The 27209-nt window shown below is 40.0% G+C and overlaps 1 protein-coding gene across 2 annotated transcripts in view; it reads left to right on the top strand.

The window, feature by feature from the left end:
* Nucleotides 1-27209, top strand: part of kif20ba (kinesin family member 20Ba) — a 45757-nt gene that overhangs the window by 14214 nt on the left and 4334 nt on the right. For both annotated transcript variants that reach the window (XM_073481432.1, XM_073481431.1), the window contains exons 24-32: nt 247-372; nt 871-1001; nt 1175-1330; nt 2191-2367; nt 3800-3919; nt 5197-5304; nt 6395-6604; nt 24096-24170; nt 25057-25174. In XM_073481432.1, coding sequence (XP_073337533.1) covers nt 247-372; nt 871-1001; nt 1175-1330; nt 2191-2367; nt 3800-3919; nt 5197-5304; nt 6395-6604; nt 24096-24170; nt 25057-25174 — 1221 coding nt within the window. The remainder of the gene's footprint in view (nt 1-246; nt 373-870; nt 1002-1174; nt 1331-2190; nt 2368-3799; nt 3920-5196; nt 5305-6394; nt 6605-24095; nt 24171-25056; nt 25175-27209) is intronic.

The following is a 27209-nucleotide window of genomic DNA, read 5'->3' as shown; positions in this document are numbered from 1 at the left end:
TCCTTCCCATTGTGCACACGTTGCTAGACTTTGCATAGTTAACACACATCTAAAAATACAGCACCAACTACTCCTTTTATCAAGCCTAGATTATGTTTTGTGGAAGGGCAGAGAAAGGACAATACCTCCCTCAGGGATCAACATATCATAGTAAATATATTGTTGTATGGGGGCCAGGATGCTGTTCTGCATGTAAAACTGTACTGTTTTGGGCGGCTGGCTGAGTGTGTGTCTGTTGATTTGTAGACCTTGAAGCCAAGGAGCGCGTGTTGGAGGACATGCGTTTGGCTCTGACGGAGCAGGAGGAGACACAGGACCAGATGGAGCAGGTGTTGGAGGAGAAACTTGACCTAATCCAGGAGCTCTCCAGTGGTAAGACACAGGATCTTAAAATAAAAAAAAGCATGAAAAGCAAACACAGACATTGTGAAAAGATTGTGGATTCCATTGTTTTGAATTTAAAATGAGGTTTGGCCCCAAGGCAGCTTACTCTAATCCTCTTATCCCTGCAAACTACAGAGAGACAAGAATGTTCATAAAAGACTGTAAATGAAACTGACTAGACACTGAGACTGGAGCAAACTTGTATTTTCTCACAGCCACAAGACATTTTAACTGGCTACCAAAGTCAGGTCTGTAAGTCGAACAGTGTTGGGTAGCTAGATATGAGGACAAAAACATGAAGAGTGTGAAGTGAAGTACTTATTACACCTGTTTATACAAAACAAGTCTACATAAATCTTGATATTGGGAATTGAGTTCTGACGAGAGAGTTACATACATATACATATATTTTATATAAAGTTAGTCTAAAATTACTTATTTCGTCTTTAAATGTGAGTCTTAATTTTCTGATTTCTACAATTTCAGAGGTGGATAATTTGAAAGGGATGTTGTTGCAGCAGAACCGCTCAAACAACACGCACCTTCAAGTCGACAATCCATCCGATGACCTTAAAGCTGCCAGACGGGAAGCTGCTCAAGCTCAGGACAGCTTGAAGGTAATGAAGGAAAACATCCCAACAGGAATACTGATGATTAAAAGTTCATTCTTGGTGAAAATCAGATAAATTAAGAATATTTTTCCTGATGTTTCTGAAGATTCATAGTCATCCACAAAGTTGGTGCAGCAATATTTGTATACCCCCCCTAGAAATAAAACATTTGCTTACAGCTGGTTACAGAGAAACATCAAGCGGAGCGTAAAAAGTGGCTGGAGGAGAAGCTGTACCTGATTGGCCAAGCTAAAGAGGCAGAGGACAAGAGGAACCAGGAAATGAGGAAGTTTGTCGAAGACAGAGAGCGCTACACTCGGCAGCAGAGTCAGCTGGTAAGAGGGGGATGATACGCAGACATGCTCAACGCTAGTTTAAACATGTAAACATGCCACTCTGTTAGCATTAAAGGAAAGGGGATTATGCAAACGAGTGATGTTAAACTTCTATCCATTTTGCGTGCACCCAGAGCTCCCCACTTTTTCATCAGCTCAGATGATGCTTTTCACCTCATCTGGGAGATTTAAGGGCTGTTGTATCAACCACAGATTAGACTGTAAAACAAGGCTGTGCTGATCAAATATGAACTAAACCATGAGCCTGATGATTTTGGAATTTCTCGTCTAAAATGTTCTTTAAAAAAAAACATTTTAGTGTACGGTTTTGATGTAATACGATATTGTTTACCAAAACCAAGGACCACCCAACTCACATGTCACCCCTCAGTGAGCGTGTTTATTGGTCCGGTGCAGCACAGTGCACTGCAGTGCGAAGTTTACAAATATTTACGTTTTTATGCAAGGCCCATCTTTCCGTTGGTGAAATACTTTAATGTCCAGGCAAAGTTGAACAAAAGAACTTGCACCTGCAGCTAGAAAAGTAAATCCATCTTACACTGATTAAGGTTAAACCACAGCTGACAATGTGGAGCTAAACCTGACAAGCTGAGTCTGAAATTTCCAAAGTGGCCACTGTACAGAGGATAAGCCCTTTCGATTTGGGTAAAGCTAATTTATCCAGAAATGTGTTTTTGGGGGGGATTTTTTTGATCATTTCAGCCTCACTGATGCGCTTTAGGCTATAATATTCTCTTTTTTACAATTATTACAGTCTCTTTTGAGTCATTCACACGTTCATGTCTAAAACCAGTATTTTGCCACCTAATATTTTGCATCTACATTTCCCTCTTTCTCAGGAGTCCTTGTCATCCCAGCTGGCTGAGAAGGAGCAGACCATGGAGAAGTGGAGGAAGGAGAGAGACACTCTGGTATCAGCGTTGGAGGTCCAGTTACAGAAGCTTCTTTCCAGCCAAGCCGAGAAAGACAAACTCATCCAACAGCTACGCCAAAATAACACACAGCCACCACAAGAGGTCAGTATGACATAAGGATGAAAACAGGTACATGGATCACACACTGACTACAAAATTATGAGTGAAACATCCTAAAATATTAAATCTGCTTAGACGAATAAGAGGAAGGTTAAAGAAGGTGGTGTAAGACACAAGTTACATATTGATATTTGCAGACTTGTTTTACCTCTTCTGTCAGATAACATCTGTCATGTGTGTAAAGTCCCTCAGCTTTTAATGGATTATTTAACCAAAAGTAGCAAAAACTATAAAAAGTAGCTGTTCTCTCCTGTTTTGAAAAACCCTAGGACTGTATGTTTAACCTCTGTAGACACTGCAGTCAGTGATGTCAGAGCACTCGGTTCTCATCACCTGTCAAGGCAAAACAGCTGTTGTGATGTTATTGATTGAGGGTTAGCCAGAGGTGAAACTTTACTGAATGTTTGAACCTGCAGAGCGCACCGCATCAACACTCTTCTGCCCCATTTAATTCGGTGTCGATTTACCTTTTGGATTGGATTTACTGGGGCAGCAAAATCCAAACGTTGTGCAGGGAACGAAGCTGAAAAACATCTCTCAGCCACCACCGTTATTGAAACCCTACAGAAGAGACGGAGGGAAGGCGCATCATTAAAACCCACTTTCTAGCAAAATTCAATAGATAAAGATAAAGAAGAATTCCTTGTCTCTTTGTTAATTGGTTTCGGTGAGTGCACTTGCTGCAGAGATTCCTTGCAGTTCTGCTACACTTTGTAGCAGCTTATCAGGATTTGGTTCACTAGTTTGACTAGTTCCATCTCTTCCTCTCTGGTGAACCAGTAGTGTTAACATGGACTCTTATCTCTGCTCCACATATGTAACATTTCAGAATTTGCACTCTGCTCTCTCACATTTTGTCCTCACAGAGCCTTTGTGCAGTTTTCAAAATGATGTAATTTCTTTCTTTGTGATCAGGCAGCTCGCTTAGAATAACTGCAGAAAAGACAGCGTGAAGGCCATGCTGTAATGATTCACCAAATTAAAATGATGCCAGGCTCATTGTCTGATGATGGTGGCTGTATTGATTTAAAAACCTGTATTAAGCAGAATTTTGCGAGAGAATAGCAGCTTATTTTATGCAGGCATCTCTGTATCAGAAAAGCCACAAAGGATACTCGATAAGTGTGAGAGAGCACAAAACCTGCAGCAGCAGGGAAATATCCAGACTACAGTGCCAATCATACAAGGATCATTGAAAGCACTTATTATTCTGTTATCAACTAATAAGATTTCAAATAGGACGCTGTTATAGTCCTAAAAAGATTCTGAGATACATTTTTTGCAACCAGTGATTTAAAAATTGAGAATCTGAGAATGATTGAATGAAACACTGACAGCAGTTCTAAATATTGGTGATATTGGGATGTAGTATTGGGAGGAATCGTCCTCACTGTCCATGAACTTCCTGTTTCAGAGTGGCGATGGCGGTGTCAGCGTGGCAGAGTTGCAGGCTTCTCTGTCCCAGAGGGAGTTGGAGATCCAGCGACTGAGGGAAGAGCTCGAGGCATCAACAGCCAAACAGGAGGACACACAGGTCAGTCTTGAAGGAATGCTGCACCCAAAGTACAATAAAACCTATAAAAATAATTGTAATCAAAATAACTACCCACGCTTGATGGAAGATGGCTATTTAAACATTTGTGGTTTCATCTTTCACAAAGAAAATCAGCAGTGGTCATCTTTAATTTATGTCTCTTAAATAGTTTTCATGGTGGAGTTCAAAGAAGTTTGCTGGCCCATATGTATCAGAGTCTTACACAATTATGTTGCATAACTTTTTCTATTTTAAGCCCACCTGAACTCAAACTAGTAACAGACAACTTTTGTAAGTCACCAGTCTGAAGTAAATACTGATTGCACCGTTAATGGCTGTAGAAAAATGATCTACGTATAGTTTGGTTCCCTGTAATCCTCGCTTCGCTATGCTGTTCGGTCTGTGCCACCAAAACAGGGAGAGGCATTGTTTTTCCTTGTCACTTGATATGATGGAATAACTGTGGAGGTAGATGGAAAAAAATGTGTATTTGCACTTTAAAATGCCATATCTTGGGAAAGCTTCTCAAACAACTCCTGTCATAGTACATTTCTGTCGTGTCTGGCCAACTTTTCAAACTGTTCAAACAAGAAAGCCATATGATGAAAATGACTGTTTTTTTAGTTTTACATGAAAAAGAGGCATATTAAAACTTAAAGTTTAAGAATCCAGTTTTTCAGTTGAAGCCATAAATGTCTGTGATTCACAGGATGGGAGGCAGCAGCATAGTTTTGCTCTCTTTTACATTTAAATCTTTTATAACTGATGTTTGCGTTTCATTTTCCGCTCAGGTCAGGAGTGAACAGGTCAGTGCGCGCAGGGATAGATAAAAGAGCCTCGTGTTTTGGCTTGAATCTGTGGTTTTCATTTCCTTTTTTAAAGCTTTTTCCAAAAATTACACGCAAGATTAATTGTGAGGCTTTAAATTTGAAGGTAATAAACGAGTGGAACAGAATTCCTGGATTTAACTCAAAACACGAAGTTGCATGTCAGCGACACAGAAAATGTCTCTGGCTGCTTTATTTATTCATAGTTTGTCCTCAGGTGTTCTCCATCTTCCAAGTAACACAAAATATGGAGAACAGACTGCAGACTGTTAGTTAGGATCTTTTTGAATTCCTTGGTATGATCTTGAGTACCATCCCAACCGCAAGGTATGAAAAAAGGTTAAGTCTAGCGGTGTCACTGTAAGTTGACACCACTAAATCATGCATCAACACTTTATCTTACCTATAATCATAATTTATGTTCAATTTCTCTTATTCTTTCTGCAACAGACTAAAAGCAACGAGAGCCCTGCTACAGTGGTTGAGAAACCCCAGAGTGATGCCATTAACAGGAGGTCAGGAAGAGGGAGGGATACCAGAGCGTCAGTCAGCAGTCAGGTAAGCTCATGGGCTGACATGAGGATGGGTCAAAACTTTCATTTTGTGTTGACAGAAAGATGCTGAACACACAGATGAAGGAAGGTGGTCAGAGGTGTTTGTCTTTTTCACGTTTTACAAATCCGTTTTAAAGTTCAGTTTTGATAGAAACTCACTTGACGGAAATTCTGCTAGTTGATTTGAGTCTTATCACACTTTATAAAAAGATTTATGTATTTAAAATTGAAATCCTGTCATCCTTATTGCTTCTGATGCTTTGGTGGTTTGAGGTAGTCACCGCTTGTGACATTTAATCTGTACTTTATCTCAGTCTACCAGTCGTGCGGTGGGAGATATCAGTCAGCCAGCAGCTGGTCAGACAGGAACATCAGACACAAATGAATAATGGAGCCTCATCATAATACTCATTTGCAAGATAATATGATTTCCAATTCTGTCGTTGTTCTTCAGATGGCAAAACGGCATCTAAAATGACCTTTCCAACATCAGATTTATCCAAAAGATTTTCTTTTTTTTTACTTTCCAAACCTGATACTCACACAATCACACTCACTTCACACAGTGATTTGCCAGGTGTGCAGAACTGAGAAAGTCTGCAGTCACTTTGTGTTTGTGCATCATCATGAATGCATTTGAGGAGAAATCCCCTAGTTTACCACCTTTTGAGTGGGACCATTCAACAGGTGTGAACAAGACCTCTATAGTAACAGCAAAATGACTTTGTTGCTTTATTTTTATTGTCTTCTCTTCTTTCTTGCAAACATTTTCTTTTATTTTACATGAAGAAAAGCCTTTTTGATGAAGGCTCTCAATTCTTTCTTTTTTTTTTTACGTACTTATACAAGGCACATAGGTACAGAAACATTTGCCAGTGATAAGTGGGTATTTAACAATTGGCAGCCTGAATCTTTTTCAGACGTTGTGTTGCCCAGCAACATTTGCACAGATATGGATAGTTGGCTGTTGTGGCAACTGACCTCGGCACCATGTATGAACAGACAGGCCGGCCTTTATCCTCAGAAGTACACGCATTTCTCTCCTGAGTGACCATGAGGCGACCCTTAACCTTAAATCGTGTGTGGTCCCACAGAGCTCAGCTGGCTGTCCGTCAGTGCTCGACTCGTCTGAGATTTCCACAGAGAACGGCAGGACGAGCCGCTTCCCCCGGCCGGAGCTGGAAATCTCCTTCAGCCCTTTGCAGCCAAATCGAATGGCCCTGCGACGCCAGGGAGAGGAGAACGCTGTCACCGTCAAAATCACCCGTTCAGCACGCAAGAGGAAGAGTGGAGAGATGGAGAAGGTACGAAACGATCAAACAAAAGCAGCTTCTCCACACAAACACCAGGTGTTGAAACATTTTTCATATCCAAACTAAGCTAAGTGAAAGTTGTTAATCTGCAAATTCATTAGTGTGGTGGTTTAAGCTTTGAAGTCATTTTAACAATCTCAGGTCTTTATATATCCTACCAAGTGTGTGCAACTTTAAAAAATAGTGCGCATCCCTCTGTATGAATCCACAGTTGTACTTGATGTTCCCCTCTCGGTTCCCTAAAAATAAATCCTCCCTAGATAACTATAAAAAAAAAAAGATGAGCTTCAGAGAAAGGCTTTTTCAGTTATTTTCAGAGATGATACTTTTACATTTTTACACATGTTCTGTGAAAAAATGTCACAGTGAAACGTTTCCCTTAGCTTTTATCAGTCCGGCACCAGAAATGCTGGATTGTCTTGTCAGGTACCACTCCACTGAGAATGGGGCAACAGCAGTTGTGAAACTGGAATTTCTACACTATTACATAGTAATCTCAACAGTTACAATGTGTAAATAAGTTTGCAATTTTTCCATGAATATGTTTGCACGGTTTTAAATACCTGCTGCAGGTATGTATGCAAAGCATGTGATTGTAATCTCTTCATCATCACTTGTGATTTCTACTTTCTCTTCCTCCGTTCCACTTGCTGTAGCTTTCATATATAATGGAACATGATTAAGCTTATAGAGGTAAAACAAAAAAGACAACAAAAAAAATAGGGCGACATTTAAAATCTCAAAGAAAGAAAAAGAAATATTGCAATTCATGTTGTCTTCGTGCCGACAGTGATGATCAGCTGCTGGCAAAAGACAGACTTCTTTCTTTAAACAGATCATTTAACTGCATGACAAACTAAGATTAAGAGCAATCAACCAAGTGTGCTGTCCACTTTATAGACGAGTACAGCGACCAATTTGTTTGTTATGCCATCTAGCGACGCCGCCATTACTGCAGTGGCAAGTTGCAGTGACTCACTGTCTGCTGCTGCCTGCTGACAGAAACATAGATATTTAGATTAAAGACGTTAGACATTGCTCCCAGTTACTGATTGAGATACATTTTTATATGTATGGCTAACATTCACATTATTCAGATTTTACATATTAGACATTGGTTCATGACAATGGCCAGAATAGATAATAGAGAAATAGAGAGAGAAAAAACTGACCACTGCCACATTTCAAGTGATATTACTGTGTCTACTTTTGGGTAAATCCCCAGATTTGTGTATAAAACACTTGTTTAAAACAAAATGTTTTCCCGTCTGTATTTGAAAAGAAGATACTAATCGTAACAAGCAGACAGCTCACCTGTAGCCAGATGTAACACCTTGTCCAGTTATGACAGAGACTGCTTTCACAATGTTTGATTTGTTGTTGGCAAACCATTTTTTCCACATCCAAACTCCAGCGGTTATTAAGAACCTGAACCTGCTCCTGCCTGCTGCTACAACATTAGAGCATTCAGCACCACATCAGGAATAGCAGCATTTGTTCAGCAACACATTATCCATTGCTTTGAGCCATAGCTGTACCCTCTTTAGTCTTTTTACGGAGGATGCTTGGGTTGTCTTTATCAGCGATGGATACATTTTTGTTGCTTCTTCAAAGCTTTTTCTTTCACCGCGTTTCACTCTCGCGTCAGATTTATTGAGCGTGAGTGTCCTGCCTCTTTCTCTTTATGCACAGTTTGTCACACTTGTCATTTGTTGATGCAGCGTCGAGAGAAATTATCAGTGGTTGTTTTGATGCAACAGATCCCCCACTAATACATGAAATCACATAGAGACCTGTATCAAGGTTGTATTTTGATTAATCAAACAGCTTAAGGTAAAGGGGAAGAAACATTTGTGTAGACCGCACCTTCATAAAACGTCACACATGTAATAAAATTCATTGTAGAAATGCATACAGTTTTATCTGGCGCAAAATCCTCGCCAAGAGCATTATGCAATTGCCAGAAGCTCAACAATTGCAGTTTGGATCCTGTGTAGGCGATGTGTGACTAGTAGAAGTAACAAGGTCAACGAACCAATCCCATCTGTGCCATTTGGAAACGGCTTACAGAGTCTTCATCCTGCGAACTGGTCGATACTACGGCTGTTCTGTGAAACCAATTGCAAGTCACACATTGTCATGAAATGTAATCCCAGTTTCCCATGGAAACAAGACCAGACTATACAGAAAACTGAAGCTGCGCTAGAGGGTAAACAGTGTAAAGGTTGTTTTCAGGACAACGTCTCACTGGAAGTTGATTAAATGCAACGGAGGAGCTGCACTTACATTAATTTGTTTGTTTTGAGTAATGCAAGGGAAGTAGGCTAATGCCTCTGTTACATTTGGCTCCCAAAGGCATGTGACGCTAATACGAGCACATACTGTGTATATACACTCAGAGAGAAACATGCATTTTACCCTAGAAATCTATGAAGTGTACACTTATTGTACAAGAAAAAAATTTACAATGTTGAAGAACATATATTCCAGTAATTTTAACTTTAATTGACACAATTTGTAACACAATTTCGACTCAATTTATAACTTGATATATGATGATAAAGTTATTTATTTTGTTGTGCATACTGCCCAGCTGGCATGGGTTCAGAAGACATCACAAACATATCAAGATAGCAGCATATAGATGTTTGTCTACAGCAACATTTTTGAATTCATGACATAGAAATTGACATAACAGATTAAATAGCCCAGCCTTAGTAGGCTAATGCAAATGTTAAAATTAAGCAACAATTGTCAGACGTTGACATCTTACAGTAAACCATTGTAGATAAAACTGCGGCCACAGCTGAAGTTTATTTTCATAACTAAATCTGCCACTTATTTTCATTATAAATCGATTTTAATCATTTCGTATATAAAAATGTCCACAATTGCTTGTTTTGACCAGCAGTCCAAAACCCAAGGAGCCCTTCTTTATCTTTAATGACAATGAAATCAGAGTATTTTAAATTTAAGAACCTTGAACAAGCAAATGTTTTGCTTGAAAAAGGACTTAAACGACTATTTTTCAGTCTACTAATTGATTAATCGATGAATTGTTGCAGCTCTAGACAGAATAAACTTCTGACAAAACATACAGTAGGTAGAGCAAGAAAAATGGTTCAATCACATATCCTTTTTTCAATTACATTCGTCCTTAATTTTGATTTTTACAGCATATTTTCAAACAATTATTATTCAAATTTGTAAATTAATCCGGTAAACATACTATCTACTAGATATAAACATACAATATATAGTGATACATACTGAATGGGCAAGAGAAGACAATCTCATTAATCATAGATGCCACAACAGGGAGAAACACACATGCACTCATTTCAGTTATAGCACATGCATGCACAGACACTTACATACCCCCCTCCCCCCTTGAGAACACTGAACAAGCGTCGCTCTCGCAGGAACACAAGTTCAGTTACAGTTCACTTGTCACATCACTGTTCCGCTGTCGGGGTCTGCAAAGGTTAACGCTGGTTGCATCTTCTGCTACTCCTCCATTTGAGAAATCATTCACTGTTCTCTTGTGTCTTTGGCAGACAAATGTTGAACATGCGTCATAGCTGCATTTGGAAAAGTATAAGATCTTTTTTTTAGAATAGTTTCTACTCATTATGTATTCTCATTGGATCTAAAAGTAGTAAATGTTAAATTTCTAAATAAAAGCTACGTATCTCTGAGCAAATAGCAGAAGAGACCTTTCAATTTCTTCCGCTAGATTGTGGCTATATAATAAATGATTAGTAAATATCTCCACCCCATGCTTCCAAATACAGCTATGTTAAGTCATTCTCTCTTGCACAGAAATATTATATCTCATCATTATTGCAATTTTACAGTGCTGGCTGCTCGTTGCGCTTCTTGTAAACACTCAATTTCCCATGTTTCCACATAATCCCAAGTGGCAGTGTGCTTGGGAGGTGCTGGTATATACTGAGTGCTTAGGCATGTAAATACCTCATGCCAGTAATTCATACTTGCACGTGCTCAGTGTTTTAAGTTAACTACTGATAAAGTTACTTTAATAGCAACTGCGATGCGAGCCCTCATTGGAAAAAGGCAATTTTGTGCATGGCAAACCAGAATAACAAAGTGATGATATAAAGATAATATCAAAAGGACAAATGAAGGAGACTGTGTTTTGCTTGATAGTCATGGTTGAGCATAGCAGCTCTCAAGTGTTGACTTGAAAAATGTTGCAGTCTACAGGCCTGAGGAATTCATGTCAAAGGTTTTTCTCTTGCATATTTCATTTTCATGTAACACAGCATCAAGAAGCAGTCCAAACATATCGGCAGCCTTAAAAGCAGTTATATTGCAACGTGTACTCTGTCAGAATATTGAGGGATTTAGGGATGCAGCAGTTTGATGGTATAATTATAGTCCGTGGAAAATTCCCGTTTGAGGTTTCATGATTATAATACATGAATTTCTTCCACAGCACTATGGATGTGTGAAATCACATGAGCAAACTTATATAAAAGTTTTATTGTATTTTGAACCCACAACATTTCTGTGTTGGCTTCTTATTAAACAGAGCCCATCTCTTGAAGCAGAAATGATACAGTACAGGTGAGCATCATTTTATAAATGGTGCAATGCTCCTTTCAGTGCAGTGTATACTGACGACAACAAAGCCCAACTCTCAGCTGCTTCAAAAAATAGTGTAGCACAATGTCTCAATGAGATTGAGAAGAGAACACTCGGTGTTTTTTGTAAAATGAATGACGCAGCAAGCTTCGGTTCAAACACAAAAGTAGTTATTGAAAATTGTGTTATGCACACATAAATTTAATGTGGTGCATAACTGTAGGACAGTTATTTTATTCCATCAGTTTTTATCACAGTTTTTGCTTCTTTTGGCGGTGTTGGTTGTGGTTATGATGCCATCCGATCTTTGTGCAGCTTGACAGATGTAAATCAGGTTGACAACCTCGCTCAGGGACTTGTTGGAAGTATTTTGACATCAGTTTTCACACCTTCAGTGACAAAAACAAACTTCCCTGAATAACTTTTTGACGCCAAGGGCAAGGGTATGAATTCTTTGCAGAATGTTGGTAGGCTTTTACCATGTTGAAAATAATAAAACCGACAAAGATGAATATTTAGAATCTACTTATTCGTGTAAAAGAAATTTTGTTTAGCAGAGAAACATTTAAAAGACTGTTGGTAGAATACAGGTGCTCATTCGTGTCATCACATCATAGAGAAAAATATAGCAGAAGTTAAACTTAGCATGACCTCTGTTCTATTTTTCAGTCAGCAAAAACTAAATCTGCCTGAACATTATCAATATTTAACAGGGTTAAGACAACTACCCATTTTGTCCCACAAACAAAGGTTTTTTGCAACAAGATGTTGTGAGCCTTGCCCTCTGCAGCAGTGTGTACACTGTGATGGCTTTAACACTTTATATGTGTCAATTTAGGGGTAAATAAAACTACATTTCATTAAAATAAACATTGATGTGTACGAATGGTGACTGATGGGCATTTTGGTCACAGCAGTCAGCTAATATTGCCTTATATTTTTACTGTATGTTTGAAAAGTGACCAAAGTTGTAGTTAGTGACTTTATATAAATGCTCTTGAGACTCAGCTTCTCTAGATGCATCTTGACACTGCAGTCATCTTGATTCTGCAGAAAACGAACCTTGCTGAATAAAATATGAACATAATTTTAAGATGGCACCAAGAGAAAAAACCCATTTAGAAAATGAATGAGGCAACTTTGAGATGCGGTAGCTTAAAACATGTTGCTCACTTAAGTGTTTTTGATTAACAGTTTGAAAAAGTAATCGGTCTTTGCAAACTGTCTCGAGGGCGCAGTATCATTGGCAGAATATTTTGCAGCACTAGTGATGGGATAAAACCAGTTTCCAGTACTCGGACAACAAATGTATTTGATGCAGTCCTTTTAAGGAACCTGAAACCTTTTTGTTCAGAGCTCTTGTTTTCATTTAACCAATAAAAAAGAGTTGTCAAATCTTGAAAATAGTAATACAAGCAGTTGTAGAAGTTGTACAAGAACTTTGAACAATGAAGTAAACGGCATAACTGAAAATTCACTGCCAAGACAGTTAAATCAATACAAAATATGTGTTGATGTTAGTTCTGACTCAATATTGGAACGCAAAAAACCTAAAGTTGCAAAGACTGTTCACCTGTAGGTTAGGTTTGACTACCCTTGTCTTGTGTTTAGGAATAGTTATTTTGTTTTAAGGTGTTAGTAAAGAGAAATTAGTAATGCAATGAAGAAATACTCTCACTTTTCCTAATATTTTTAGTATACCAATTCATAATTATCAGACTTAAGGCAGTGAGAAGAAAGACACCTGAAACTGTGCATCTTCCCTCTTCATTACTTTAAAACCACCAGCCGTGAGAACAGTGTGAGGATGTGTTAGCCGTGTGCCTGCATGCTCTGACAAAAGCTCATTAGCTGGATCATATTAGGCGACGTTCGTGCAACAAGTACTCCCCCAATGTAACTAGGTTCTTTGGACTCAGTCTCCTTGTACCCTGCTGGTGTGACGACATTTTCTCTTTTGATACCAGCAGTGGGAGTACTTATACATGGGGTGAGAGCTCTGAGATGAAACCCCAAAGTAATTCCACTAATGACTGCCGTTCTGCTGACTGAGCTAGGTTCAAGAGAGAGAACTGGAATAGAAACAGAGGAGAGGGAGGTGCAATGAAAAGCCCACAAAAAGATGTAGGTGTTTGTGTTGGGGAGCGGTTCTACAGCACATCCAAAGTGATGCGATGTTACATCAGATTTTATTCTGGGGATCTGGGACATTCAGTCAACATTTATAAATATGAAGACATCCCTTTTTAAAAAAGAAGTAAAAACAGAATGAGACAGGAGACCCAGACTGTCTCTCCATAGGTGCACTGTAGCTGCACTACAGTTACATCAGAAAAAAAGATTTAATCATGGAAAACCCCGCTGTTTCAAGAATCTTCCAACAGTGGAGTTAAAGCAAAACCTTACATTTATTTTGCCATTTGTACACATTTTTTTCTTATTGTCTCAAAAAAAAAAAGAAGAAATCATTTCAGCCTTGTAGAGATGGCCTGTCTTTTTTCTTTTCTTCTTTTTGTACACTTTGTTCTCTAACCAATATCTCTGTTCACTGCTGCAATGACCCAGTTTCCACTTGGAATGCAATGGTGTCTACCTCCATCTAAACATATGAGAAAAATGATAAAGGGTGTTTGATGTGTCAAGGGCCCAAGGGTCATCAGAGCGTCAGCACATCAATGACCCTGTCAGCCTTCGTACAAAGGCAGGCCAACGGAGGTTGAAGTAATGTTTTGTACCCAACAACAGAAAAAGGATAGAAGATAAGGTGTCGAGAAAACAAAGGGGGGGAGGTGAGTTTTAAACAGAAAGAGAAATGGGCTAAAATAAATTGAGGGAAAAAAGTGCAGAGGGAGGTGGAGGCAGCACAGAAAGAATAAATTGAGTGAGATTGGGTGAGGGTCAGAGGGGGAAAATGCCAGCTGGGGAGGAAGAAAGTGAAATGAAACAAGATGGTGTAAAAGGACCGGCAGAGAAAGACGGCGGAGGGAATACAGCGATGGAGAGTGGGGGGTTGGAGGAAAAGAGGAGAAAGCGATGTGGAAAGAGGGGAAGGGAAAGATAAAAGTGGCAGGCAAACTGAGTTGAAGCAAAGATTGGGAGGGGTTGGTGAGATGGCAAGATGAAAGAGGAGGGATTGTGGGTAGGGTGGTTGGAAAAGGAGCAGAGAGAATAAAAAGCAATGGAGGAGGGTAAAAGGGAGCAGGAGAAGCTGACATGACGGTGACAGTTGCTGCTGAGAGAGTTTAGATCTGAGCAGAGTCTGACTGCACAGCCTGTACTTAATGTACACATCCATTAACACAGCATCTCCTCCCTCAGGTTTTTGCTTTATTGTACACTTGGAAATGTAGATGTGTATACTTACTGTACCACCAGAAACCCATCGACTTATCTTTTTGTCAGAGGAAAATATAGGCTATAATTATTGACTCTCAGACACGTGGTGCATTGTGTTTAAGTTAACTTACCATTAAGGGAAAAAGACAAAGGACCTTCAGATTACTTGCTGTGTCACATTTTCACACACTCTTCAATATGACATTGCATGTATACTCAAAACCCCACACAGCATTGAGCGACACAGCCTATACTTACTGAAATTTACTGCCACCATTGACACAGCATGTAATTGATCACAGCGGCTCTCACTGTCCCTCTCCCACTCCAGCTACACAGCCTGAGGCTCTCTGCCTCATTCGTCACTACCAGGAGCTGGTGTGTGTGGAAATAACCTCTAAATATATACTGAAGCGACCAGGCAAGACAAAAACACTTGGTTAAAACTTGCAAAGGGGTTTTGTATTTGGAAATTTTACTTGCGTCACAGGTTGCTTGCTGAAATCACTCTGGGTAGTTCAGTGTTTTAAGTAAGAGAATTATTATTACTCAAAAACAACATTTTAAAAGAACAGTCATGATGTTTGCATGGATATTTTTGTGGCCTACTTAAGTGATATTTTTGATGTCTTGTGCGGCAGTTAGCCTGATGAGTAACTCTCAGGTTTATGCTACTTACATGGCAGCAAATGACTGGCAGGCAAAGTTGATGGAGACCAAACCAGAGCTAAACACAGACGTAATGTTGCACTTAGACTGATCGTATGCATTTGTTTTGAGCTCTTTCTGGCCCCGCAGGTTAATGCAGCTGTTTGATTTGCAAATGTAACAGATTCTGCACTTTTGTCTGCACAATTAATTGTATTATACTCGCAAGTGTGATCGCCAAATCGCAAGAAGTTGCAATGTTTTGATAAAGTTAATTTGTGTGACTGTAGTGATGCAGCGATGTCCTGGCTGTTTATTTGGTACAGTCCCCAACAAATGTCCCATCATTATTATTTTTTATGTTTTTGTTGTTTTTTTTTTTTAGTGAAAATTAAAATTGTGTCGCTAAAATGATTATTTCCACTAAATCATTTGCAATATAATTTTTGGATTATATCGTGCAGCCCTAATCTGCACACTACTACTAATTTTGTGTTGTGGGTGGAAGACCAGACCCACCCAACCCCTATGATTTAAAAATGACCAAATTTACATGGATTGAAACTGCAAAAATAAGTCCCGGGGCCTTCACCTCGGAAATACATATTTTTATTCTGCTCTTTTAAAACTGGCTTCACTCAAATAAACACATAATAATGACTGCACATTTCCCAATGTTGCTTCAGGGTAACCGACATGCAGGTTGTCTGTTGCCAGAGGGCATTTTAGATTCATCTGAAACTGACCCCGTAGAGCTCATCCCTGCCCCATCCCTTCACTCAATCTTTCTCACTGCGGGTCTGTCTGCCCGCAGAGTCTTGGCCTATCCTTGATCCAGCCGAGAGTCAGCAGGAGCACAAGCAGAGAGCAAGTTCACCGCTGATTAATGGGACAACACTTAATAAGGCCTCACAAAGGTCAGGGAGAGAGTGAGAGTCATAGAACAGACAGACTCACAAAGACAAACAGTGAGGTCCTCTGAGCTTTCAGCCAGAATTCAGGTCTGTCAGCTAAAAAAAAACTAAAACAACAGCTCAGGCCTGTGAGTTTCTGTTTGGCTGTGGTTGTGATGCATCAACACGAACGTGAATGAAGGTGACAAAGGAGAATTATATACCACCATAACTTTTGTTCTTTTGGAGCTCAAATGGATTTTCTGAAGTACCTTTGACTAAGCAGCTACATGTTGGACTTTTTTGGTTTCGTTTGGTGCTGCATCAGTTATTCTTGAATCGACTGTCTGAGTAAGTTCTTTGAGTTTGAGACATTATGGGCTGGACATCAATTAGACATAAATTAGAAACAAATGGAAAAATAATCCCTCAGCAGAAAGCTTTTATCTGAGATCAACACGAAGGCAAATTAAAGTAAACATTAAATCTGCTGCAGATAAATGGCTTTAACATTTAAACAGTAGTTAATGCTTGATCTTTTCATTTAGAAAAATGAATTTGTTGGAGAGCTCTTTCAGTTTTAAGCAGGTCAGTGTGGAGGTGTTGAATAGGGAGAACATCCCTCAACTGAAGGACCCAGATTCAAGTGTGCCTCCTCTTCTATGTCCGGTAATACTCAATCAGAAGGGGTTCAAGGTTTTATGAGGATAGTCAAGTCCTGTGGTTAGGTGTTGGATAAAGATGGCGATGATGCATAAATTGCAACAGGTTGTTGCTACACAGACAATAATTGGACAAAGAGACAAATTCATGTTGGTTTTATGATAAAGGGTAACAGCCTATTATAATGACCTTCAATACTACAAAAATACTACATTTTCTACACAAATAATCCCTTCAGCACTAATTGAGCACAACTGAGATTGTAACACTCCTAGAAGTCACAGCAGCACCTAAATCTTAAACAATGCTTCCACTGCTGATTATATTTGTGATTTCTTCCATCAGTATTTTCCTCATGACACTTAGATAGCTGTGTTTTGTGGCATCCTCACAGAAGGCAACAAGGGGAGTATTTATTACACATACGTATGCACAAAATGATACTGTTTTTAAACACCTGTAAGCATATGCATGTTAATGTCCTCCCTCTGTGTCTTTTAAATGTTCCCCCTATAAGCATCACAAAATAGATACAACAGATATGAATCTACAAACACAGAGCTTATTGGTATTTCACTTGACATGAGTACAGCATGGAGTAGTGGGCCAGTTGGGGGTCCAGCCGAGCTTGATGATGAGACTCGTGATGGCACCAGTGGCACTTCACATCCAGAGCCATCAGGAACTGAACTATATCAACTTTTAATGCTTCCTTTCAAAATTACATGAAACATTAAACTGTGTCAGGGTCTTTTCCTCATTAGTGTCTGACGAGGTCATGTAAAACTCCAAAATGAACTGTACTGTAAGATACATGAGTTATTATGTTGGTGAAGCCACTTTCGCTTCTGTCCAGTAAATATAAAGCTAGCAGCCAGTTAGCTTGTTTTAGTATTATTAAGACTGGAAGCAGGGGGACGCAGCTAGATTCCCTCTGCTAACATAGGGTGAAATTATTACACTTCTGTAAATAATGTTATTACTCAGTTAAACGTAAAATAGTTCTGCAGGCTTTACAATGTTCAATATGAAGGTCAGGTTAGGGTTCAAAAATGTACTTCCCTGGGGTCAATTTTTACCAGCCCCTCTACAAATTAGGGATGCATGATATAATAAAGTTATCGGCTTGATAATGGGAAGTTTATATTATCCAGTTAAGCCAATAAGGAAAATACAGGCGAACAATATAACCCAAAATAAGAAGCAAAATTGCTTTCATTGACTTCACAAGCGCAGCATCTACACACTGATACAGTAGGTGTCAGTACGTAGCTTTTGAAGGTGGCTGGCGATCCAAAATCAGTTAAAAACTTTAGGTTAGCCTACAAAAATATGTCAACTCTATTGCTTTACACTATTACCTCAAGTCACCACAAACATGTTTCCAGTCAACAGTTTGATCGTTACTTTAAATCAGTGCTTAGCAGTACAGAGAGAAATAATGCTAAATCTCTCTCCTACATTAACACAGTTAACTGTTTTTAGTGGTTCTGCACATTACCACTTCCAGTACGTAGGGTTCTGATACAGAGTAGTTTGTTTGTTTTTAACCAAGTTCTTTCTTTTCTGAAGTCTCATATTTTCAGGAGGAGTAAACGACGAACAACAAAAGAGGTACCTTTTTTTTTTTCTTTAAGAAAACAGCATTATGTGTTCATCAATCCAAACTCATGAGCAGACAAACATTCCTCATCGTCTTCATCATCATTTACCATTTTAGTACAGCTTTCTCTCCTGAACCAAATGATGCACTGCTACCAAATGGTTGTACCCTTCATCAACCTGTTACACCTCTTGTAAAGCATTTTAAACAGCAAGTTCCAGTGTGGCAGCAGCAACAGTGTAACCCTAATATTCCTCACAAATCTACGAGGTTCGTTAATGCAAAGCCTAAGAGGTTTTGTACTTCCAGTGTTTTCACCTCCAGTTTCTTCATTGGCTCCTGACCAACAGTAGATTCAGGAATGCACGAATGAATAAGTGAGGATACAATGCAGAAAACTGCATGTGTGCATCCAGCCGTCCCTGCATCAGTATAGATTTCAAAACAGATGGCGTATCTATCTTGTTCTCTCTCTTCTGCTTAACAGTAGGGAGACTGAGGCAATGTTTACTTGCACATAATCTCATTACAGCAAATACACAAACGAGGATGTTTACATGGATTGCTTGTTGGTGCGTTCAATTCACTTACCCGTTTCTGTGCTGCAGAGCGAAGTGTATCTAATGTGTTAACAAATGTCCCCCTCACATTATATGGCAATGTCACAAATTCCCTCCAGTATTCAGTGCAAAAAACACATTTCTTCCATGATGCTAATGTGGTATAACTTTGTGGAACAGTGTAGGGCTGCAGCATAGGTATGATCCTGTGGGAACAGATGTGGGTTGTGGGAGTTATATTTAATGCAGTTTGCATGGTAGGCAGAGAATAAGATTTTATGTATAAAAGTAGAGACTGTTGTTGTTGTTGTTGTTGGGCTCCACTTTGCACCTAAATACTGTACGTGGTTGAACAAGATCATTATAGCCCCGCTCCAGTCAGTGTTACTTCCCGTTATTTTATTTCATCCCAGGCAACCAGGGTGTCGATAGTCGGACTTTAATCCATTACCATTGCCTCCAGATTGCCGTTCTACTGATAGCAACATCATTAGCATGGATAGCACTAGCATGAATATTGAGTGTAGCAACCAACTCTTTCCTGATCAACCACACTAGCTTTTGTGTTCTCAGTGCGCCTGCGTAAGCTTGGAGGATGAAGTATGACTCTCAGTCTACTTTAGTCTTTCATCATTGTCCCATTTTAGCAATAAAGTATTTTCATTTAAGTTTGAGCACAGTTTTTTGTTTCCTTGTCAGGAAAAGTTAACTTAACTATTGTCAGTGATGTATCTTAGGCCCATATTACATGTCCATACTTCAGACAATAAATAGTAAAATAAAAAGGTTACGTTTTGTCATTTTTAATTGAAAGTCTCAAACATTATGAGCTTTGATAAGCTGCTTTATTATTGCGTGTTGCAACACAGTAAAAACGGATAGTTGGTCATACCTGGATAATGTGTTTAAGTTCAGTTTTTTCAGGGAATTAACGTTGACATTAAATTATAGTTTGTTTTTGGAGGTGTGCTATTCCTTGATCACGTAAGCATTTGATTTGTTGGTGTGTGAGAGCAGAGTTGCTGTGAAAGTCTTCTGTTGATTTCCTCTGTAAAAAGCTTTCTTTCTTTTCCTTTCTTCTCTCTATTTGCACCATCTTGACTGGTGAGTGTCTGTTCTTTATTTGGTCTGCTTTATTGCTCTTGTTGCTGCAGACTTGTGATCTCTTTGGGGGGTACGATCAAGCTGTGGCCTGTTGCTCCCCCTACAGGGAGGTCAGAGTTGAGGTTGAGCCACGGCAGCGCTCCTGGAATTGATTCAGTTCCTTGTTCAAGGACACTTGAGCTTCTAACTCAGAGTCAAAGTGTAAAAATATTATTACAGGGACACTTGTATGACCACAGGCCCACACGGCTCCCACCTGAGTTTGGAGTTATAACTGGGATTACTTGTTTCTGTGCAGCTGCACTTGCAAAAGATTGTCCTTACCAAATACAGCTTGATTAAATGAAATAAAGATGAGGGTGCACGGTCGGAGCTGAACGCTGAGATGTACAGTGTTGTATTTGATTGTATTTTTCTGTGGGAAAACGTTATTCCCACATCGAATGATTATTGTGCGATTCAGAATCCACACCCAGAACATCTTTGTATAGATGTATAGAAAACATTTGATTTAAACTATCCAGTCACGTTCCTCCCTCTGTCTTATCTTAGAAATGCTCAGACTGACGGCTCCTCTGCTCGGATTATTCAAGGCAACATTCTCAGTTTTCACTTCATGAGATTGTTGATCTTTGCACAAATGACTGTCATCAAATAGTGGAGATAAGTGTTAGTCTGCCCCACAGCAGTGTTAGTGTTCAGCCTAGTTAAACATGTTGACTGATGCACTGGTGGGTCAATACAATCTGTCAATATTGTTTAATCACAGATGTATTTTGTGTTTGCAAATGGATAAGCTGCATTTGTGCTACCGCTCACAACACGAGATAGAAGTGTTCCTCTTCCTGCTTCCTCCTTTTTTAAATGCAGAGGAGACGCTTCCGTTCATTGTTGCCATTTGTGTTGTTCAGACGAATTATTTTGTCAAACTCGTCGGAATAATTTAAACTGAAATCGAGTGCTTGTATTTCATCCTTCTGACACCCAGGGAGGGAGTTGCACGGTAAAGTGGGTTCTTATCTGATGGGTGTGACATCTGTAGGCAGTGACCCAGCAGTGATACGGCAGCCGATTTCATCAGCGATCCAGCACCATTCAATTTTTCTCAGAGATAATGGAGTGTTGGCACGCTGGAACATGCAAACTGGCACAACGTGACCTCGAGTGAGCAAATAAAGTGCTTCACCTTTTACTCTTTGCACACACTCATTTTCTCCTCTGTCTTCATGCATTTTGCCCTCTGATTTCTCTCTCTCTCTTCTTGTCTTTCTGTCTCTCAAAATTTTCAGTCATTCCTCTAAATCTCCATCTTCCTCTCTCAGCCTCTGAAGCCTCGTCTCTCCCAGCCACGTCCGTCTGCTCAGCAGATGACTTCCTAATGATTTATTGACGATGGTGTGGCTTTTCTTCAAAAGGGAGACTTCTCAGCTGTCCCAGAAAATCTTTATCTGAATTCTTAGCTTTTATGATTTTGGTGTTAGAGTTTTGTGAAGTCCCGTGCACAGTGGAGTGAATCTGTCATGTACACTGATGTACTTTGTTTTTTACAGTATGACTTGTAGGCTGTTTTTTTTTTTTAACCCTTTCTTCTCTGTTCTCCAAATCAGAGTGTATTTAAATAAGTCAGTCATCACAGTTCTTGCATGATAATGATCTTGTTTGCCAAGACATCTACTGCTGATCGTCATTTATTCCCAAAGAAATAGATTGTATATATGAGGGCTTATATTGGAAGATGTATTGCATTTGCAGCTGCACGTGTAAAGGGTTTGGTATTGCCTGATATTTTTGATCGTGTACTGGCTGATATGAGCTTATATGTATCGCGATCCACTGTGTATATTTCACTTCTATGTGCACAAAATGCTCCCACTGGTGTCAGGCTGAGGTGGACAAAACTTGCGATCAGCTGAAGGATTGGACTTTGATTGGCTTTATTTTAGCCGCAGTTATGATCCATTTGGATCAGCTCCGATACCGATCCTTGGGATCAACTGAGGACATCTCTAAAGATGTTTGAGGTACGAGGAATTAAAATCCACTGTTCTTCAAAATCTACCAAGAAAACCAATCAGCACATATCTGCCTCTCACTATCTCCCCTGCATCTGTCTTTGTCCCCAGTCTTGACTCACACTATCTCATGTCTCATTTACTTTCTCCACACGCTCCCTCTATCATCTCATCTCCATCTCACACACACACACACACACGCACACACGCAGACACTTCATCTTGTTTACTTTCTCCACACTCTCCAATTACGGTTTATCACTGTAACATATCACTACTCATCTGTATCTTTCCGCTTCTTTCTTGCTTTTCTTCACTCTGTCACACACACACACACACACGTGCATGAACACACTCCAGCTCCATTATGTACTTTCTTGACATTTTCCATCTCTACCGACCTCTACTTCTTCCATCCCTCCTTTCTCAGATTATATCTTAAAACGTCTGCTGAGTCACTGATGACTCCACATGTTTTAACCTTTTTTTTTCTGCCTTTCAAAGTGGAGCATGTTTACGGCTTCCACCACGCCCACTCCTCAGCCGGGCCTGTGAGCCACCCCCTCAGGTCGGCCTCGTCCCCAACCAGTAGTTGTGAGTCAGAATCGCTTCATTTGTTAGTGTACCAAAATACGTCCAGGGATTCGTTGTGCTGAAATCGTTGCAGGAATATATACTGACGGATCAAATCTGAGTTTGTTGGTTTGAAACGATTTATATTCTTGCTGCTTTTCTCTCCCAATTTGGCAAAGCCAGTTTCCCTGTGGTCTTTGTCCCTGCTGACTCCCACTGTTTGCCTGGGTACGTTGTAGAATGATTGGAGCCTAATTGTTGCGATGTGTCGCACCGTTGGCACTCATCGGCCCTTTAGGAGTTAGATTTTGCGGCGGAGCCCGTCGGTGAGAGAACCTCTTGACCAGTGAACACACTGATTGGCTGTTCAGCTAAGCAAACCAGTGTATGAGAGGAGAAACGGTAAAAGAAAGGGAAAGCCTCTTGAGCCTGCCGCTGTGGTGTCCATGAGTTCACTCATTTAGCACAGTTTTTCCTTATTTATTGCCTACGCATCTTCACCAGTGCAACTTTTGGATATTGCACTTGGCCATTGCTATTTCGATCAACTGTGCAGCCCTATTTGAGACTATAGTCCTTTTTTTTGTCCTGATCAAACTGCCTTCAATTGAAACCCCAGTAAAGATCGCAACACAAAACCTTTCAGCTACATCGCAAATCATTCTTTCTCCTCTTCAATGGTTGCAACAAGAATAAGGTGGGCAGTTCTTTAATAGTGCCAGACAGTGAACTGAAGGTTTCTCCGTATCAAAACTTCTATGCAGTCATTCTCTTTCCACTCATACACCATTGCCATCATGTCTTGTCATCACCTCTCAAACAGCAGACCAGGGAGAAAATTGTCAGATGCTTCAATTGACTAAAAAACACCTACAGAAGAGATGGCTGTCCTTGGCACGCCTGTTCCTTTACATTCTGTCTGAAAGCATGCAGAACACATCATAGACACATAGATGTGATGAAAGGCTTTCTACCCATGGTTGGAAATGGTATTTGTCGTTGACATCAGAATCTCGTTCGAAAATGAAAACTAAAGATTAATTGGCTGTTGCTGAGACAACCGGACAATGTATTTTGACTGGTAGCAGTTCAGCTTGTCAACCCTTCAAGCCCCTCTGGCAGGTAAATAACCCTAAATTGGAGCTTGTTTTCTCCCCTTTAAAATTATTACGGCTGGTAAAATGGTAAAAGTGGAGTTGACCGCCGACTGAAGCCAGTGCACAAAGTGTCTGAATGTTTTTCTCCTGATGTCTGTGTACCATGTATTAATGGCCGAAGCCATCTCGTCCTGACCGCCCTGCCATTATGAAACTGTGTGTGGTTGTTTTTAGCTCCTCTCCTCTCCTCTCTCTAACCTCTCTGATCGTCTGCTTCGTACAGATGACTCAGTACACACACTCTGTGTTTTACCATTTGGTGTGTGTGTGTGTGTGTCTTAATCTTGTATGTGTTTGTGCATTTCCCTCCTGTGTGTGTTGATAGGAAGAGGTGGAGGTGCAGAACAGACGGAACACGAGGACCAAACTGACGCCAAAGCTGACCCCGCACCAAGAGGAGGTGACAACCAGACAGAGTCACACACGCCAAACACACACTCGCATGCATAACCATGAACATGTGTCCCGATGCATCCTACATGTATTAACATAAATAATTCATACTTAACACCTCAATGTCGCATCATACAGTAGGTCACTGCGAACCCGAAGCAGTCATCTTCTTACATAAAGAGGTTACGTTTGTTAATCGTGAGGTATTCTGTTTTTGTGGGTTTGACTGGCAGTGTGATCTGTAATGTAATGTTTCAATTACTAGTTTAAGGGAACAGATCAGCCAAAATAGCCGCCATGCTGGTGGAAAGTCAGGTGAAGTTTCGTAATCCACAAAACATTTCTGGAGCTTCACGGTGAAACAGCGTTGCAGCATTCTGCTAAACAACAGAAGTAGCTAGAGACTTGTTTTAAAATGTAAAAAAACAACACCTGAAAAGTCAGACAAGATAAAAATGGCTCCATACAGCTTGTTTGGCCTAATCAAGGTCTCTGGAAACCCCCAGGTCCTTAATTGATTTAAAAAGATGTTATTTACAGCCTATTTTTAGCCAAAACCTTCAATGTAGCTTCTGAGCTAATAGCGTTCTGTTCACCTCGTTTGAAGTGGGTGCATGAGGTCGACCGCATGTCGAGGGTGCAAACTACCTCTTTTCCAATCTCCGGGCTTTGAGAGACAAGAATTGATGATTACATTTTAAAACAAGTCCCCAGCTACTTCAGTTTCATTTCATGATCAGTGCTTTAGATCATTTGTTCAATCTGTACAACCATCCTCATCAGTGATGTTTTTAATATGCTTGTACTGGAAGCCACTTTTCTTTTTTTTTTCAACAAAATGTACCTCATACATGCTGAGAGACTAACCGAGGTTCACTGTCGTCTGTGATCAGATCTCCTCCCCAGCGGGTCGCCAGGACTCCCAGAGCAGCATCCGCAGCAGAAAGGAAGGAACGCTGCAGAAGATCGGAGAATTCCTGCAGAGCTCCCCCACGCTGCTCGGCACTAAAGGTTAGTGTGTCAGTGTGTGACTCTTTTCTGTGGGAGATGTGTAACTTTTATCTGGTTCCTGATCAACAGTAAATTAGAGGCTGCAGATTATTTATTTCAAACATAAGGAGCAGGTTAAATATGATGAAGCAACAAAATGACACAGCAGTGGATGGCTGAAACCGTTTTTATCAGTAATGGCAAAACAAATACTTCTAGCTGATGGCAATGCTGAGCTGCGTGAAACTTGTGTATTACTACAGTAAGTGAAGTATCAATAAATTAATTTAACTTGTGAGATAACAGTCAAATCCGTTTTTCAAACAATGGAAATACAATAATAATCCTTATTTGTGCACAAGACGACATTAAAAACCAACAAAAATAAAAATAAAATGGACAAACCGAGAGCTAAAGAAGAAATAATACTGAAGAAATGCTGTGCAAAACTAATTAAATTTGAAAAGTTTGATCTGTTCTGGCCCCGGATTCGTTTTCAAATCAAATTGTTCTTTGAAACTTTTTGATGCGTCACACAGTCACTCCACCGGTCAGTGTCACACTTGGGTCGAACAGCCTCAGGTGCTGTGAGTGGTTGTGCTTGATGCAGCCTCCTAGATGTTTTTAATCTTGTAAAGGTAAGATCCTAGTCCAGTCTTAGCTGTTGTCCGTGGAACAAGTCAAAGACCAAATTTTGTGTTCCTAAAGGAAAAGGATTGTGTGTCCTCGGGTGAACATGAGCAAGGATTGTGTCAGTCCAAAGCCTGAAAAAATCAGATTCCTCTGGGCCGTCGAACACGTTCCTGCGTCACCATGAACACACACTTTAGTTTATTTTGACTCAGTCCCACATACGCCGCCCTGCTGCCTCAAATACTCACTAGAGCACCAAATAGAGACGAATCCAACACTGAAAATAGTCAAAATATACAGGTAATGTTGTGAAAAACTACAGTGAGCAGCTGTTTTTTATTTAAAAATGGAATTGCATATTTGTGAGCCGTTTTTCATGAGTAACGAATGTGCTTGTGTCTTGAGTGCCAGCAGGGAAGTCAGAAAGATTTGTTGGCAATAAAAATATCTACTAAAGGCTCCGGGGGTGTGACAGTAGACAGAAGTCATGGTGCGTTACAAGGTTGGTCCAACAAAAGATCCTGGATTGATAAGGCTAGTTTTATTTTATGTTTTTCACCTTCACCTAGTTCCACCTGAGATAGTTGGTACAGCCTGTAGTGCATTAAGCAGTAAAAGGTGAACCTACACTCTCACAAAGGTCGTATTCTTATGCTGGGCTGATTAAAAAAAAATTATGTCGTCGTCTGCTTCTGTAGGCTGCTTTAATACAGCGAGAATTTGCTTGACTCCCTTTGCCTTGTTCCAGTGATTGACACTTCTGGGTGATGCCATCTACGGCAATAACATGTTCAACGTGTTTCCACTCACTGATGAACAAAGTCTGCGACAGGAGTGAAAACAGAAACAAAGAGTCGGGCTCAAAACGACGCGCCGCACTGCACTGCACAGCTCGCAGCCAGTTTGGGTTGGAGTGATGATCAGAACAATAATACTGTTTGTCGTATGACTTAATGCACTGAAGTGTGACGTCTGTACCCGCTTGTGATGGTTCAGGACGAATATATGTACCGTTACGCCCTGAAAAGGCGCTAACGACTTTTGAGGACCAGTAACACAATCTAAAATTTATTTTCAAACCAATAGTGTCGTTAAAACGTGAGCAAAAATGTGCAATTCATCTTCAGGCATCTCAGGAAAAAAAACACAAATGTGAGCACTGCAGTGATGAAGCATCTTAATGATGAAAGTCTGCATCAGTATCTGCCCTTTACATAAATTGCTTTACCGATGCAATATTTCTGTGTTACTAAAAAAGTTTGGGCGTTAAAGGAGCTTCAATATTCCAATAATGATCAGAAAACACACCGTCGGTATTTGCTTTTGGCTTTTCACAACCAATCCAGCCACAAACACACCAAAGCCTGCTTATACACACAGTCTGTCCTCCCCACTGTGCTCTGATGCCTTTTACTCATTCACC

Source organism: Pagrus major, chromosome 15, assembly GCF_040436345.1.
Source record: "Pagrus major chromosome 15, Pma_NU_1.0".
In the NCBI taxonomy this organism is placed as follows: Eukaryota; Metazoa; Chordata; class Actinopteri; order Spariformes; family Sparidae; genus Pagrus; species Pagrus major.
This window is presented reverse-complemented; position numbering and strand designations above follow the sequence as displayed.